The sequence below is a fragment of the Dendrobates tinctorius genome, unplaced genomic scaffold, assembly GCF_039654945.1.
Source record: "Dendrobates tinctorius isolate UK_male_01 unplaced genomic scaffold, ASM3965494v1 ptg000172l, whole genome shotgun sequence".
Taxonomy (NCBI): domain Eukaryota; kingdom Metazoa; phylum Chordata; class Amphibia; order Anura; family Dendrobatidae; genus Dendrobates; species Dendrobates tinctorius.
The window spans coordinates 2,545,807-2,563,395 of record NW_027361839.1 but is presented as its reverse complement, the minus strand read 5'-3'; the positions used below and the strand labels follow the sequence as shown (position 1 = coordinate 2,563,395).

The following is a 17,589-nucleotide window of genomic DNA, read 5'->3' as shown; positions in this document are numbered from 1 at the left end:
ACTACCACCACCAGCTTCACCTACCGCCTAGCCAAGCATGGCTGCGGCCCCCCTAACTGCAGTGTGACCACCTGTGCTGAGGGGGCATCCAGTATAAAAGGCCTAGCACTGACTTATCACCGAGGACCCTGAGAATACACTGCACGGTCCTGGGGGCCCGGAGGGTGCGAGGGCCCAGATCTCACCACTGCAGGCAAACAACCGGGACTTATCCTTTACCTGAGGTCAGCTGACATGTGACTCACCTGCGCCTCCGCCAGGTGTAGTGATGTCATTGGGGCGAGGAATTACTGAGGCATCATCTGTGATGGCCGATAACAGGGAGTAATAGATTGTAGTCTCCTGTCCTACAGTCTCCTCCCCCAGTAATGGCTGATAACGGGGAGTAATAGATTGTAGTCTCCTGTCCTATAGTCTCCTCCCCAGTAATGGCTGATAACAGGCAGTAATAGATTGTAGTCTCCTGTCCTACAGTCTCCTCCCCCAGTAATGGCTGATAACAGGGAGTAATAGATTGTAGTCTCCTGTCCTACAGTCTCCTCCCCCAGTAATGGCTGATAACGGGGAGTAATAGATTGTAGTCTCCTGTCCTACAGTCTCCTCCCCAGTAATGGCTGATAACAGGCAGTAATAGATTGTAGTCTCCTGTCCTACAGTCTCCTCCCCCAGTAATGGCTGATAACAGGGAGTAATAGATTGTAGTCTCCTGTCCTACAGTCTCCTCCCCCAGTAATGGCTGATAACGGGGAGTAATAGATTGTAGTCTCCTGTCCTACAGTCTCCTCCCCAGTAATGGCTGATAACAGGCAGTAATAGATTGTAGTCTCCTGTCCTACAGTCTCCTCCCCCAGTAATGGCTGATAACAGGGAGTAATAGATTGTAGTCTCCTGTCCTACAGTCTCCTCCCCCAGTAATGGTTGATAACAGGGAGTAATAGATTGTAGTCTCCTGTCCTACAGTCTCCTCCCCCAGTAATGGCTGATAACGGGGAGTAATAGATTGTAGTCTCCTGTCCTACAGTCTCCTCCCCAGTAATGGCTGATAACAGGCAGTAATAGATTGTAGTCTCCTGTCCTACAGTCTCCTCCCCCAGTAATGGCTGATAACAGGGAGTAATAGATTGTAGTCTCCTGTCCTACAGTCTCCTCCTCCAGTAATGGCTGATAACAGGCAGTAATAGATTGTAGTCTCCTGTCCTACAGTCTCCTCCCCCAGTAATGGCTGATAACAGGGAGTAATAGATTGTAGTCTCCTGTCCTACAGTCTCCTCCCCCAGTAATGGCTGATAACAGGCAGTAATAGATTGTAGTCTCCTGTCCTACAGTCTCCTCCTCCAGTAATGGCTGATAACGGGGAGTAATAGATTGTAGTCTCCTGTCCTACAGTCTCCTCCCCCAGTAATGGTTGATAACAGGGAGTAATAGATTGTAGTCTCCTGTCCTACAGTCTCCTCCCCAGTAATGGCTGATAACGGGGAGTAATAGATTGTAGTCTCCTGTCCTACAGTCTCCTCCCCAGTAATGGCTGATAACGGGGAGTAATAGATTGTAGTCTCCTGTCCTACAGTCTCCTCCCCCAGTAATGGCTGATAACAGGGAGTAATAGATTGTAGTCTCCTGTCCTACAGTCTCCTCCTCCAGTAATGGCTGATAATGGGGAGTAATAGATTGTAGTCTCCTGTCCTACAGTCTCCTCCCCCAGTAATGGCTGATAACAGGGAGTAATAGATTGTAGTCTCCTGTCCTACAGTCTCCTCCTCCAGTAATGGCTGATAACGGGGAGTAATAGATTGTAGTCTCCTGTCCTACAGTCTCCTCCCCCAGTAATGGCTGATAACAGGGAGTAATAGATTGTAGTCTCCTGTCCTACAGTCTCCTCCCCCAGTAATGGCTGATAACAGGGAGTAATAGATTGTAGTCTCCTGTCCTACAGTCTCCTCCCCCAGTAATGGCTGATAACAGGGAGTAATAGATTGTAGTCTCCTGTCCTACAGTCTCCTCCCCCAGTAATGGCTGATAACAGGGAGTAATAGATTGTAGTCTCCTGTCCTACAGTCTCCTCCCCCAGTAATGGCTGATAACGGGGAGTAATAGATTGTAGTCTCCTGTCCTATAGTCTCCTCCCCAGTAATGGCTGATAACAGGCAGTAATAGATTGTAGTCTCCTGTCCTACAGTCTCCTCCTCCAGTAATGGCTGATAACAGGGAGTAATAGATTGTAGTCTCCTGTCCTACAGTCTCCTCCCCCAGTAATGGCTGATAACGGGGAGTAATAGATTGTAGTCTCCTGTCCTACAGTCTCCTCCCCCAGTAATGGCTGATAACGGGGAGTAATAGATTGTAGTCTCCTGTCCTACAGTCTCCTCCCCAGTAATGGCTGATAACAGGGAGTAATAGATTGCAGTCTCCTGTCCTACAGTCTCCTCCCCAGTAATGGCTGATAACGGGGAGTAATAGATTGTAGTCTCCTGTCCTACAGTCTCCTCCCCCAGTAATGGCTGATAACAGGGAGTAATAGATTGTAGTCTCCTGTCCTACAGTCTCCTCCCCAGTAATGGCTGATAACGGGGAGTAATAGATTGTAGTCTCCTGTCCTACAGTCTCCTCCTCCAGTAATGGCTGATAACAGGGAGTAATAGATTGTAGTCTCCTGTCCTACAGTCTCCTCCCCCAGTAATGGCTGATAATGGGGAGTAATAGATTGTAGTCTCCTGTCCTACAGTCTCCTCCCCCAGTAATGGCTGATAACAGGGAGTAATAGATTGTAGTCTCCTGTCCTACAGTCTCCTCCCCAGTAATGGTTGATAACAGGGAGTAATAGATTGTAGTCTCCTGTCCTACAGTCTCCTCCCCAGTAATGGCTGATAACGGGGAGTAATAGATTGTAGTCTCCTGTCCTACAGTCTCCTCCCCCAGTAATGGCTGATAACAGGGAGTAATAGATTGTAGTCTCCTGTCCTACAGTCTCCTCCCCAGTAATGGCTGATAACGGGGAGTAATAGATTGTAGTCTCCTGTCCTACAGTCTCCTCCCCCAGTAATGGCTGATAACGGGGAGTAATAGATTGCAGTCTCCTGTCCTACAGTCTCCTCCCCAGTAATGGCTGATAACGGGGAGTAATAGATTGTAGTCTCCTGTCCTACAGTCTCCTCCCCCAGTAATGGCTGATAACAGGGAGTAATAGATTGTAGTCTCCTGTCCTACAGTCTCCTCCCCAGTAATGGCTGATAACAGGGAGTAATAGATTGTAGTCTCCTGTCCTACAGTCTCCTCCCCCAGTAATGGCTGATAATGGGGAGTAATAGATTGTAGTCTCCTGTCCTACAGTCTCCTCCCCCAGTAATGGCTGATAACAGGGAGTAATAGATTGTAGTCTCCTGTCCTACAGTCTCCTCCCCAGTAATGGTTGATAACAGGGAGTAATAGATTGTAGTCTCCTGTCCTACAGTCTCCTCCCCAGTAATGGCTGATAACGGGGAGTAATAGATTGTAGTCTCCTGTCCTACAGTCTCCTCCCCAGTAATGGTTGATAACAGGGAGTAATAGATTGTAGTCTCCTGTCCTACAGTCTCCTCCCCAGTAATGGCTGATAACAGGGAGTAATAGATTGTAGTCTCCTGTCCTACAGTCTCCTCCCCAGTAATGGTTGATAACAGGGAGTAATAGATTGTAGTCTCCTGTCCTACAGTCTCCTCCCCAGTAATGGCTGATAACGGGGAGTAATAGATTGTAGTCTCCTGTCCTACAGTCTCCTCCCCCAGTAATGGCTGATAACAGGGAGTAATAGATTGTAGTCTCCTGTCCTACAGTCTCCTCCCCCAGTAATGGCTGATAACAGGGAGTAATAGATTGTAGTCTCCTGTCCTACAGTCTCCTCCCCCAGTAATGGCTGATAACGGGGAGTAATAGATTGTAGTCTCCTGTCCTACAGTCTCCTCCCCAGTAATGGCTGATAACGGGGAGTAATAGATTGTAGTCTCCTGTCCTACAGTCTCCTCCCCAGTAATGGCTGATAACAGGGAGTAATAGATTGTAGTCTCCTGTCCTACAGTCTCCTCCCCAGTAATGGTTGATAACAGGGAGTAATTGTAGTCTCTGTTCTGGGGGTCACACCCTCTCCTTACTAATTGCCCCCTCTTTCCCCCAGGGGGGGATGACCCTGGAGTTGGTGACTCGGGGGGGCTCTCTGAGCAGGGCGCACAGCTGTGGGGCGGCCCCTCTCTATGCCCCTACAAGGACCCACCACCGCTGCTGAGCGCTCCCCTTCCCCGGCAGCACCATGCATTAACCCTTCCGTGACTGCGTATCTGGCTGTCACCAGTGATGATGATGTGTGAGACCCTCGATTTCCGCTGACACCCCTCAATAAGTGAATATGGGGGCACGCTGACGTCTGCTGCTTTCCTTAGTTACTACTTGATGTCTGGGGTGTTGTTAACCTCACAGGCTCTGGAGCAGTCACCCGCTGTCGGCTCTCCAGGGTGCGGTCTGGCAGGGTGACAGCTTCTCTTGTGTCTGGGGCCTGTCCAGACTCGTCCTGGGTGACAAACGCTGCTGAGAAAGGCATAGTACAGTCATGGCGGCGCCCTACCCACAGTCAGGAGGAGGCCTCTGCACCCAGGGGTCCGTTACCCGAGGTCGCCATGTGCTGGCGCCAATAACTCTGCCTCGTGCTCAGAACACCCTCGTCAGCCATATTGGGATATTGGAGGCAGGGGACTGTCGGGGAGCGGTCAGTGTGAGACCCGGGGCCAATCCTAATCCCCCCCCGGCGGTCCTCTCTGCTCTGGGGTCGTGTGGCCTGTGAGCCACCCCTGTCCCTCTCTGCTCTGGGGTCGTGTGACCTTTGGGCCCCCCTGGCGGTCCTGCCCTCTCTGGGGTCGTGTGACCTGTGGGCCCCCCTGGTGGTCCTGCCCTCTCTGGGGTCGTGTGACCTGTGGGCCCCCCTGGTGGTCCTGCCCTCTCTGGGGTCGTGTGACCTGTGGGCCCCCCTGGTGGTCCTGCCCTCTCTGGGGTCGTGTGACCTGTGGGCCCCCCTGGTGGTCCTGCCCTCTCTGGGGTCGTGTGACCTGTGGGCCCCCCTGGCGGTTCTGTCCTCTCTTCTCTGGGGTGTGTGACCTGTGGGCCCCCCTGGCGGTCCTGTCCTCTCTTCTCTGGGGTGTGTGACCTGTGGGCCCCCCTGGCGGTCCTGTCCTCTCTTCTCTGGGGTGTGTGACCTGTGGGCCCCCCTGGCGGTCCTGTCCTCTCTTCTCTGGGGTCGTGTGACCTGTGGGCCCCCCTGGCGGTCCTGTCCTCTCTTCTCTGGGGTGTGTGACCTGTGGGCCCCCCTGGCGGTCCTGTCCTCTCTTCTCTGGGGTCGTGTGACCTGTGGGCCCCCCTGGCGGTTCTGTCCTCTCTGCTCTGGGGTGTGTGACCTGTGGGCCCCCCTGGCGGTTCTGTCCTCTCTGCTCTGGGGTGTGTGACCTGTGGGCCCCCCTGGCGGTTCTGTCCTCTCTGCTCTGGGGTGTGTGACCTGTGGGCCCCCCTGGCGGTTCTGTCCTCTCTGCTCTGGGGTGTGTGACCTGTGGGCCCCCCTGGCGGTCCTGTCCTCTCTTCTCTGGGGTGTGTGACCTGTGGGCCCCCCTGGCGGTTCTGTCCTCTCTGCTCTGGGGTGTGTGACCTGTGGGCCCCCCTGGTGGTCCTGCCCTCTCTGGGGTCGTGTGACCTGTGGGCCCCCCTGGCGGTCCTGTCCTCTCTTCTCTGGGGTGTGTGACCTGTGGGCCCCCCTGGCGGTCCTGTCCTCTCTTCTCTGGGGTCGTGTGACCTGTGGGCCCCCCTGGCGGTTCTGTCCTCTCTGCTCTGGGGTGTGTGACCTGTGGGCCCCCCTGGCGGTCCTGTCCTCTCTTCTCTGGGGTCGTGTGACCTGTGGGCCCCCCTGGCGGTTCTGTCCTCTCTGCTCTGGGGTGTGTGACCTGTGGGCCCCCCTGGCGGTTCTGTCCTCTCTGCTCTGGGGTGTGTGACCTGTGGGCCCCCCTGGCGGTCCTGTCCTCTCTTCTCTGGGGTGTGTGACCTGTGGGCCCCCCTGGCGGTTCTGTCCTCTCTGCTCTGGGGTGTGTGACCTGTGGGCCCCCCTGGTGGTCCTGCCCTCTCTGGGGTCGTGTGACCTGTGGGCCCCCCTGGCGGTTCTGTCCTCTCTGGGGTCGTGTGACCTTTGGGCTCCCCTGGTGGTCCTGTCCTCTCTGGGGTCGTGTGACCTGTGGGCCCCCCTGGCGGTCCTGTCCTCTCTTCTCTGGGGTGTGTGACCTGTGGGCCCCCCTGGCGGTTCTGTCCTCTCTGCTCTGGGGTGTGTGACCTGTGGGCCCCCCTGGTGGTCCTGCCCTCTCTGGGGTCGTGTGACCTGTGGGCCCCCCTGGCGGTTCTGTCCTCTCTGGGGTCGTGTGACCTTTGGGCTCCCCTGGTGGTCCTGTCCTCTCTGGGGTCGTGTGACCTGTGGGCCCCCCTGGCGGTCCTGTCCTCTCTTCTCTGGGGTGTGTGACCTGTGGGCCCCCTGGCGGTCCTGTCCCTCTGCTCTTGGGTCATGTGTGGCGTTCTCTTGGCTCCGCAGTGCAGTGACTGTCTGTCCCGGGTGTGGCCCTCGGCCGGGGCTCTGTCGTCACTTGCAGGCTGCGCTCCTTGTTTATCCTGGGTGGCTGCATCATCGGCTTCCTGGGAAATGAGCCTCAGAAAACCTGTCGGACAGGGTGACCAGGTCTCATGGTGCAGGGGGTGGCTGTGCATTGGGGGTGCTGGCTGCGGTCAGGACCCCAGGACGGTTAGTTCTTTACACTGAAGTTCTGCTGACAGCAGAGATCATCGGCGCCGCGGAGGATAATCATTCTGTAGACATCCATGGTCGGGCAGGTCCCTGGTGAAGAGCCGCCACGCTCTCGCGTTTCAGGAGTCCGGCTCCGCGTTCAGTTGGCGGTGGAGAGTCTGATCCGGGTGGTGCGCGGCCGGCGGTCGTATTAAGCTGCTGTCGTGCCGTGTTATGAACGCCAGAACCGTGGCACCTGTCCGGACGTTGGGGCTCTTTGGCCATTGAAGGGTTAATGACGTGCAGCGCGGTTCAGCAGGGATGGAGTTAACCCTTCGACCTCTGGCAGTTTTGTGAACTATTTCCCAGAATTCATTACTGCAGGCTAGACAGGACTCTGAATAGCGCTGCTGTTATCGGGAGCGCCACGCTGATGGCATCACAGGCCGTGCTGAGGTCACGCGACTCCTCGCCGTCTAACCTCCGGGGTGAGTGTCAGACTCACTGAGCCTGGGGGTCAAGTGCTGTCTGTTGTACCCCTATAATGGTCCCCTCCATCTCCAGTCCGGGGGCTGCTAGACTGCCGTATGGATAAGTAACGCTCTGCAGTCACAAAGCGGAGCGACGTTCTGCAGTGTTCTGCTGTGTTCTCCAGTCACATCCAGAGCTGCGGCTTTGTTCCCCACCTCTGCCCCCACCCCTCAGAGTGTGCTGTGATTGGAGTTCTTGGTCATGTGCTGTTTTTTTTTTTTTTTTTCTCCTGCAGGTGCAGTGCTGGGTCGTGTAGTCCGTGTCCCGTATGGACCCCTTCTGCGGGTGGAAGGTACCAAGGTCTCCATCTCTTGTAACGTTAGTGATTATGAGGGCCCCAGAGAGCAGAACTTTGAGTGGATGTACTCCTCGGGGGTGGGGTCTGCAGTGCAGCTGCTCAGCACCTGGGACCCGACCTACACACACGCCTCCTACAAGGACCGAGTGGATTCCCAGGATCTCCGACTGCTGAGGACAGGAAACAGCGAGGTGCAGCTCCATATTCACCAGCTACGGGCGGCCGACGAGGGAAATTACACCTGTTCCACACCCAGCACCGACGCCACCTACAGCGGCAACTACGAGGCCCACGTCCAGCTGAAAGGTACCACCCCCACTCATAATCCACCCCGCATACAATGCTCCACAGGGAGGGGACGTTTTAGAATCAACCAATCCTAGATGGTCCGGGGCAAAGGTACCGCCCCCGCTCAAATACTCCACCCCGCATACGCTGCACCATAGGGAGGGGACATCCTGTAACCAACCAATCCTAGATGGTCCGGGGCAAAGGTACCACCCCCGCTCAGATACTCCACCCCGCATACACTGGTCCACAGGGAGGGAACGTCTTAGAATCAACCAATCCTAGATGGTCCGGGGCAAAGGTACCACCCCCGCTCAGATACTCCACCCCGCATACGATGCACCATAGGGAGGGGACGTCCTGTAACCAACCAATCCTAGATGGTCCGGGGCAAAGGTACCACCCCCGCTCAGATATTCCACCCCTCATACGCTGCACCACAGGGAGGGGACGTCCTGTAACCGACCAATCCTAGATGGTCTGGGGTAAAGGTACCACCCCTGCCCAGATAGTCCACCCCTCATACGCTGCACCACAGGGAGGGGACGTTTGTAACTGACCAATCCTAGATGGTCTGCGGTAAAGGTACCACCCCCGCTCAGATACTCCACCCCACATACGCTGAACCACAGGGAGGGGACGTCCTGTAACCCACCAATCCTAGATGGTCTAGGGAAAAGGTACCACCCCCCGCCCAGATACTCCACCCCTCATACGCTGCACCACAGGGAGGGGACGTCCTGTAACCGACCAATCCTAGATGGTCTAGAGAAAAGGTATCACCCCCGCTCAGATACTCAACCCCTCATACGCTGAACTACTGGGAGGGGATGTCCTGTAACCGACCAATCCTAGATGGTCTGGGGTAAAGGTACCACCCCCGCCCGGATACTCCACCCCGCATACGCTGCTCCACAGGGAGGGGACGTCCTGGAACCGACCAATCCTACATGGTCCTGGGGGAGAGCTGATTACATCCCCACCCTTGTTTCTGTTCTGTGTTTTCGGCAGCTGTCGGCCTCTCCTCCATTGTCCTGTGTGCATTTTCTCTCTCTTGTGGTCCATTGGGAACTGCAGTACAGTCCTGTCTGGATGTTATCTGGGTCTTGGGTGCTGCGCTCTCTCCTCACTGAAATTGTGTAAATGTACAATCAGAAATGCAATGAATAGACGCACCCCTCTCCTGTCTCCCTTTTCTCCCCCGGGTGCCTCCTGCGCCCCTCTCCTGTCTCCCTTTTCACCCCCAGGTTGCCTCCTGCGCCCCTCTCCTGTCTCCCTTTTCTCCCCCAGGTTGCCTCCTGCGTCCCTCTCCTGTCTCCCTTTTCTCCCCCAGGTTGCCTCCTGCGTCCCTCTCCTGTCTCCCTTTTCACCCTCGGATGCCTCCTGCGTCCCTCTCCTGTCTCCCTTTTCTCCCCCGGGTGCCTCCTGCGTCCCTCTCCTGTCTCCCTTTTCTCCCCCGGGTGCCTCCTGCGTCCCTCTCCTGTCTCCCTTTTCTCCCCCGGGTGCCTCCTGCGTCCCTCTCCTGTCTCCCTTTTCTCCCCCAGGTTGCCTCCTGCGTCCCTCTCCTGTCTCCCTTTTCACCCTCGGATGCCTCCTGCGTCCCTCTCCTGTCTCCCTTTTTACCCCCGGGTGCCTCCTGCGTCCCTCTCCTGTCTCCCTTTTCTCCCCCGGGTGCCTCCTGCGTCCCTCTCCTGTCTCCCTTTTCTCCCCCGGGTGCCTCCTGCGTCCCTCTCCTGTCTCCCTTTTCTCCCCCGGGTGCCTCCTGCGTCCCTCTCCTGTCTCCCTTTTCTCCCCCGGGTGCCTCCTGCGTCCCTCTCCTGTCTCCCTTTTCACCCCCAGGTTGCCTCCTGCGTCCCTCTCCTGTCTCCCTTTTCACCCTCGGATGCCTCCTGCGTCCCTCTCCTGTCTCCCTTTTTACCCCCGGGTGCCTCCTGCGTCCCTCTCCTGTCTCCCTTTTTACCCCCGGGTGCCGCCTACGTCCCTCTCCTGTCTCCCTTTTTACCCCCGGGTGCCGCCTGCGCCCCTCTCCTGTCTCCCTTTTCTCCCCGGGTGCCGCCTGTGCCCCTCTCCTGCCCCCGTGGTGCCATATTCCAGTGACTGGTGCCAGCTGTCTGTCTTGGCTCTCGCAGCGCAGGGCTCCTCACCATCCAGGTGATTATGAACACTTCTAGGTTTCGGCAGCCGCCCTCCCTCCATATAACAATGCCCCTCTCTTCACAGTGATCGCTGACTCCCTCCGCCTCCAGGTCCCTAAAGGTCGGCGGGCCGGCATCCAGAACGTCACAGAGGGCGGCTGGTTCCAGGTCCAGTGCCTGGCGTCCCTGGAGGATGCACAAACTCACGTCCACCTGTCCGTCACCTGGCAGCGCCAGTCCGGCGGCTCCGTCTCTGACGTCCTGACACTCACACACCTGGGGCGGCTGCAGCCTGGGGCGGAGTACGCCTCCCGTTACAGCAGCGGGGAGCTACGTGTGGACACGGCGGAGCCCGATACTTACCAGCTGACGGTGGATGCTGCACGGGCCGGAGATGCTGGACACTACAGCTGCGTGGCCCAAACCTGGGTGCATGGGGCCAACGGCTGGGAGAGGGTCCAGGAGAAGAGGGCGGCCGCTGCCCAGGTAGAGGTGCGGCCAATCGGTGAGTGTGCGGCAGCGGTGACTCCATCTCTAGGATGTCTGGTGGATGCCCCAGGAGATGAAGTGAGACGGGGCCAGTACCAAGGGCAGCCGGGGGAAGTGGGGGACAGTAGCACGGGCGGCTGGGGGAGGCGAGGGCCGCGGGCAGCTGGGGGAGGTGAGGGCCAGTACCAAGGGCAGCCGGGGGAAGTGGGGGGACAGTAGCACGGGTGGCTGGGGGAGGTGAGGGCCGCGGGCAGCTGGGGGCCTGGGGGAGGTGAGGGCCAGTACCAAGGGCAGCTGGGGGAAGTTGGAGACAGTACCACGGGGGCTGGGGGAGGCGAGGGCCAGTACCATGGGCAGCCGGGGGAAGTGGGGAACAGTAGCACGGGCAGCTGGGGGAGGTGGGGGCCAGTACAAGGGCAGCTGGGGGAAGTGGGGGACAGTAGCACGGGCAGCTGGGGGAGGTGACGGCTAGTACCAAGGGCAGCCGGGGTAAGTGGGGGGACAGTAGCACGGGTGGCTGGGGGAGGTGAGGGCCAGTACCAAGGGCAGCTGGGGGAAGTTGGAGACAGTATCACGGGGGCTGGGGGAGGCGAGGGCCGCAGTCAGCTGGGGGGAGGTGAGGGCCAGTACCATGGGCAGCCGGGGGAGGCGAGGGCCAGTACCATGGGCAGCCGGGTGGGGGGCTGGTGGATGCAAGGGCCAGTACCATGGGCAGCCGGGGGTCTGTGGGAGGTGAGGGCAGCCGGGGGTCTGTGGGAGGTGAGGGCTTTACAGTGTTGTGGTCCGGACACCAGCGCGGAGTTTGTACGTTCTCCCCGTGTTTCGTGTTTCCCTCTGGCCGGATCAGGATGCCGGTCGCCATCTTTGATGTGGCCTCTTCTCTCCCCCCAGCGCTGGCCGTGTCCATCTTGGCGCCGGCCCTCGTAGTGTCAGAGGGCTCCTCCTTCACGCTGTCCTGCCTGGTATCCGCAGACTCGAGTGCCCCGCTCATCACCCGAGTGCGCTGGTTCTTCTCTCATCCTGGCGGACTGTACCCACTGCCCAATGGCCCGGACCCCGATCCTGACCAAGGGGCCAACGTGACCTACCAGCTGCTGGTGACACAAGCGTGGGACTCCGGGGAGTACAGCTGCCGGGCCGACGCCTGGACTGTGCTGAGGAACGGGACCTGGCACCGGGCTGCCGAGGGGACATCGCCGCCAGTGAGTGTCCGCGTGACCCAAGACGGTGAGTAACGGCCGCGTGTCCTGTCCCCATAGTTCCTCCAGCCTCCTCCCGGTCCTGCTTGCTCCGTTGCGCCCCACGTTCCCTGCCCCCCGCCACACCTAACAACCTTTTTTTTTTTTTTTTTGTTTTTTTTTTTTAAATCAGTCCCGGAGCTTGCGGTGTCTTTGAACATGTCTGTGGCCCCCCATATGGCAGAGGAGCCCGTGGAACTGTGGTGTCAGGTGACTGGAGCCCCCCACCTGTCTGTGTCCTGGTATTTCACACCCTCTCAGGGGCAGGACTCCCCGATATTGATGGGGTCCCAGCATCAGGATGGGAGCCTGGAGGTCGGGGACACCTACCAGCAGCGGCTGAAGCAGGGGGTGCTGATCCTCTCCCGCCGGGACCCCCAGAGCTTCATACTGCGTATACAGTGGACAACGGAGGAGGATCAGGGGCGCTACCACTGCACGGGCACAAGCTGGAAGCGGCTGCGCAATCGCAGCTGGACCCCCGCGGGCGAAGCCTCATCCGCACCCATCACCCTGTCTTGGAAGAGCGAAGGTGAGAAACCTGTCCTCCAGTCACCTCCAGAGCTGCACTCACTATTCTGGTATTACATCGTGTCTTATCCTCCAGTCACCTCCAGAGCTGCAGTCACTATTCTGCTATTACATTGTCTTATCCTCCGGTCACCTCCAGAGCTGCACTCGCTATTCTGCTGTTACATCATGTCTTATCCTCCAGTCACCCCCAGAGCTGCAGTTGCTATTCTGCTATTACATTGTGTCTTATGCTCCAGTCACCTCCAGAGCTGCAGTCACTATTCTGCTATTATATCGTGTCTTATCCTGCAGTCACCTCCAGAGCTGCACTCTCTATTCTGCTATTATATCATGTCTTATCCTGCAGTCACCTCCAGAGCTGCACTCACTATTCTGCTATTACATCGTGTCTTATGCTCCAGTCACCTCCAGAGCTGCACTCACTATTCTGCTATTATATCATGTCTTATCCTCCAACTCTTTTATTTTACAAAATTATCAAAATTACACTCAGAAACAAACCACAATACATAAACTAAAGAAAACCAACATAGACAGACATAAAATGTGCAAAACATGCGCAAACAACTGAAAGTCCAAATCCTTTCCTTGTCCTCCACTGAGCTCGGCAGCTTAGGGTCCCCCAGCAGGAATCCACTGAAAAGAGAATACAAAGAAACATAAACCCCTCTCCCCACTCTCACTCCATTCACCCCCATTCACACCTCACCGATTTTACTGGTTTACTAGTTTACTATTTACAATTTTACTATTTACAAAAACCAAACGAAAATAACCCTTTCCTGGCCCTCCGCCTTGAAAAAAACAAGAACTCTGCCACTTTGGCCGACAAACCTCACCTCCTATTACACAGCAAAGATTTTTTTTTTTTTTTTTTTTTTTCCCTCACCCACACATGGCAACAAGTTCGCAGCCTTTTTTTTCCCACCACCTTGCACCGCAGGTCCTACAAGTTTGTAGCCTTGTCACTGCAAAATCTGGTCCACGAAAGTTTATGGCCTTTTGATTCCACACGAAAACTATTTCCAGGGTCCGCAGAGTCTACTTCTCCTGCCCTGCTCCTTTGCTCCTTCATGTTGCTCTTGGCATCCGGTCATCCATCCACCACCCCCCATGCACCCCCCTCCCAACCTGACTACACCCCATCCACACATTCTAACTAAAAAAACAAAAAAAAAACGTGTGTTATATGTTTTTCCTTTTACCAAAGCACAACCAAAAGACATTTTCCAAAACTCTCAATACCATCCCATCTACTTACGCATTAATATACAAACTAAACACAGCATTTACATACCCAAGGCCCAAGTTTGGCACCTGTAAGCCCAATATCCATTATATGTCCTGTTTTTAAAACAAAAAGCTAAGGTGGCATGCACCAGCCCACCACCAGGAAAACGGGGTTCTAGAGGCCCCATCCCTCACTAACACATTCATCCTATCCCTCAGGAACTAAGACTGTCCCTACTTCTGTCCCTAAAAAAGAAACCTGTCCCTATCTGTCCCTACCTGCCCCTACTCTACCTAACTTATCATAACTAACTCTCTATCTGTCCCTCAGTGCCTGTCCCTCCCTGTCCCTATCTGCCCCTACTTCTGTCCCTAACACACCCAGTGAAACTTATGCTATCCCTACCCTCATTCACACGGAGCTAGCTCTCCCTTGAGTGCGTTTTTAAAAGGAGAGGCCTCTCCAAAGCCAAGAGGCCTTCCTCACACCCAACCTTTCGAACTCCAAAGAACGGACCTTCACCAGGTCACCCAAGATGTTTCCTACCACCTCATCCCTTGGGAGGGTTTTTTTCCGCGTTGAAACTAGGCACCGTGCATTCCAAGTGTGGAACCTAACCGCTGCACTGACTAGGAATAAAGTGCACGGGTCCCGGCCACCCAGGGATCTGAACGCTCCATAGGCCCACTCAGCGTAGGAGAGGGACGCCAGCCGCGGCCAACGTATGGAAGCACCCACCCTGTTGTAAACCTCTGCATTAAAGGGACAATGAAGCAGGAAGTGCTCCATGCTTTCCAGCACGTCGCCACACTCCTCACGAGGGCAACCCCGGTCATCGGAGTTCCTGCACTTCAAGTTGTCCCTTACATACAGCCTCCCGTGGAAGCAACGCCAGGTCAAGTCCCAAAACTTCATGGGGATCCGCTTAGAATTTAAAAGCCCCAGCCCGACCTCCAGATCCCGGCCTGGGCAATCCTTAAGGGCCAGGGGCTTCTGGAAATGGGTCAACAGGACCCTCCTGTCAAGGCACTGCCTCGACATGGTCCTGATTTCCCACATTCCCAGACCCCACCGGCGGATCACCTTCAGAACCGGGGTAGCATAAGCCGGGAGATGCCCATGAGGTGTGCGTAGGTCCTTCACCCGCCCTCCTGTCTCCCATTCCTGGAAGAAAGGCCAAAGCCAACCCTTGCAGGAGACTACCCACGGAGGAGCCCTCTCTAGCCAGAGGTTGGAGATGTTAGTCTTAAGAAAGGTGTTTACTAGAAACACCACCGGGTTGACCATACCCAACCCGCCTAGTCTCCTCGTACGGTATGTAACCTCCCTCTTGATTAGGTTAAGCCTATTCCCCCATAACAATTGGAAGAACAGGCTATAGACCCGTGTCCAGAGAGGTTCTGGCAAGATGCACACACTGCCCAGGTATATCAATAAAGGTAGCAGATAGCCTTTAGCCAGGGCAACCCTTTCCCTCAGGGTTAAAGACCAACCCTTCCATTGGTCCACCTTTTGGGCGGCGATCTTAAGTCTGCCCTCCCAATTTTGCTGGGGGTAGTCCCCGGGGCCAAATTCGATGCCTAGAATTTTGGCGGTGGCCTGGGGCCCTGGAAGGGTGTCCGGGAGATCAAAACTAGGATCTCCCCCTCCCAGCCAGAGACTTTCACACTTATCCCGGTTGATCATGGACCCGGATGCCTCCGAGTAGCGCACTACCTCCGACATGACCCAGTCCGCCTCCCCTCTCGAGGATACGAACAGGGAAACATCATCGGCGTACGCCACCACCCTCAGAGAGGAGCCAGAGCCCGCCCGGTCCATCCCGACTCCCGCCAACGGTCCATGATCTACCCTCCTTAAGAAGGGATCGATCGCGAACACGTATAAAAGCGGGCTCAGCGGACAGCCCTGACGGACCCCAGAACCCACCTCAAAAGGACGACCTGACCAACCGTTAACCAGCGGAAAAGTCTCAGCCCCTTGGTACAAGATCTCTAACCATTTTACAAACCTCCCAGGCAGACCATACCTCAAAAGGACGGACCAGAGGTACTCGTGGTTGACCCGGTCAAAGGCTTTCGCTTGATCTAATGACAGCAAGTACCCCTTCCAGTGACCTGCCCTACCCTGCTCCACTGCCTCTCGGACACCGAGCACAGCACTAAAAGTACTGCGGCCTGGAACAGAGCAATGCTGGGCCCCTGAAAGGAGCCGGGGTGCAAACTTCACCAGCCGATTAAACAGCACCTTGGCCAGAACCTTCCGGTCCGTATCGAGAAGCGCTATGGGACGCCAGTTCTCGATTCGGGACGGATCCTTACCCTTTGACAGAATAATGAGGGCTGACTTCCTCATTGAGCCGGGAAGAGTGCCCGAGGAGAGACACTCATTAAAGACCCCTGTCAAGAGGGGACCAAGGAGTCCCTAAAAGTCTTATAGAACTCAGATGTTAAGCCATCCGGACCTGGCGATTTCTTGAGCCGAAGCCCATCAATGGCCAGTCTCACTTCCTCTTCCCTGATTTCTTCTGCCAAAACACCAAGAGAGGGGTCACCCCCTGGCTCAGGGACGGCTTCAGCCAGGAAAGCCGACATCCTGTCCCGATCCAGATCCTTCTTTTCCAAGAGGTGTGAGTAGAAGGATCTGACTACCTCCAGGATCCCTGATTTGGATCTGTTCAGGGACCCCGTACTGTCGATCAGTCCTGTCACCATCTTACAATTCACTGACATCTTACAGTTTCTGTAAGGGTCGGGCGAGCGGTACTTCCCGAAGTCCCTCTCAAAAACCAAGGATGTGTGCCTATCATACTGACACCTCTTGAGCAAAGATTTCACTCTGGAGATTTCCTCTCGGTCACCTCCAGTCGAGACAAGCTGCTCGAGTTTCCTCCCCAGAGCCTGGTACAAGCGGTGCCTGTTCAGACTCCTGAGGCTCGAGAGCTGACGGAAGAACCCCGCCACCCGCTTTTTGAAGATCTCCCACCACTCTGACTTACTACTACAGAGATCCAACAGCGGTACCTGGCTCTGAAGAAAATCCTCGAAGGATTGTCTCACCTCCGCTTCTTCCAGCAGGGACGAATTGAGCTTCCACAGCCCTCTTCCCATCCGAGGAGTCTCTGCAACATTCAGAGAAAAGAAAATTAGACAGTGATCGGAGAACTCCACCTCAACGGCGGACACAGCAGAAAAGATGGCGTCCTCCTTCAAAAAAAACCTGTCTATTCTAGACCTACAGCTACCCCTATGGTAGGTGAAACCTCCGTGACCTGGGGTGTGCCGGATGTGGGCATCCACCAGGCGAGCTTCACTGGCTATGCTATTCAACGCGACGCTATCATAAGCCAGGCGATCTCCGGGACCCCCCCGGTCATGGGACCTCGTAATGGTGTTGAAGTCCCCACCGAAGACCACCTGTCGGCTCGTAAAAAGAAAGGGCTTGATCCTCAGGAAGAGACATTTGCGGTCCCACTTGGACTGCGGGCCGTAGATGTTGATGAGCCGGAGCTCTTGTCCCCTCATGAAGACATCTAGGATCAGGCACCTCCCCATTTCCAACTCAGTAACCCGTCGGCATTCAACTGCTGCAGTCTTAAAAAGGACTGCCACCCCGCTATACGGCTCGGCCGCAAGAGACCAGTATGAGGGCCCGCACCTCCACTCCCTCCGTGCTTTATAGATGGCCCCCATGTCTGTTAGTCTGGTCTCTTGCAAGAATAAAATTTCTGCCTCAATCCGGGAGAAAAAATCAAAGGCCGTGAAGCGAGCCGCATCTGACTTAATGCTGGCGACATTAATAGACGCCAGCGTCAACGGGGCGAGTTCAGCCATCATGGGTGATCAAGTTGGATGGCCAATTTCTTCCCTACCCCGCTATTACCTCCTCCTGGGGAGGGGTCAGACACCTTCCTTTTCAGGGAAGCTCCCGACGTGTCCATCCCACCCCCCCCCGGTGTCCTCGCCCCCGGGTTCCAGGTCTGTCCCCCCCTCAGGAGGAGCAATGCCCCCTGAGGGACGGACTCCGCCATCCCCTGAAGGACCCTCCGGTGTTGCCCCCGGCCCAGTACCCTC

At 56.2% G+C, this 17,589-nt stretch overlaps 1 protein-coding gene across 1 annotated transcript in view; it reads left to right on the top strand.

Moving 5' to 3' along the window:
- Positions 1-17,589, top strand: part of PTGFRN (prostaglandin F2 receptor inhibitor) — a 36,661-nt gene that overhangs the window by 11,439 nt on the left and 7,633 nt on the right. The window contains exons 2-5 of the mRNA XM_073551041.1: positions 7,539-7,907; positions 10,110-10,529; positions 11,405-11,740; positions 11,885-12,283. Coding sequence (XP_073407142.1) covers positions 7,539-7,907; positions 10,110-10,529; positions 11,405-11,740; positions 11,885-12,283 — 1,524 coding nt within the window. The remainder of the gene's footprint in view (positions 1-7,538; positions 7,908-10,109; positions 10,530-11,404; positions 11,741-11,884; positions 12,284-17,589) is intronic.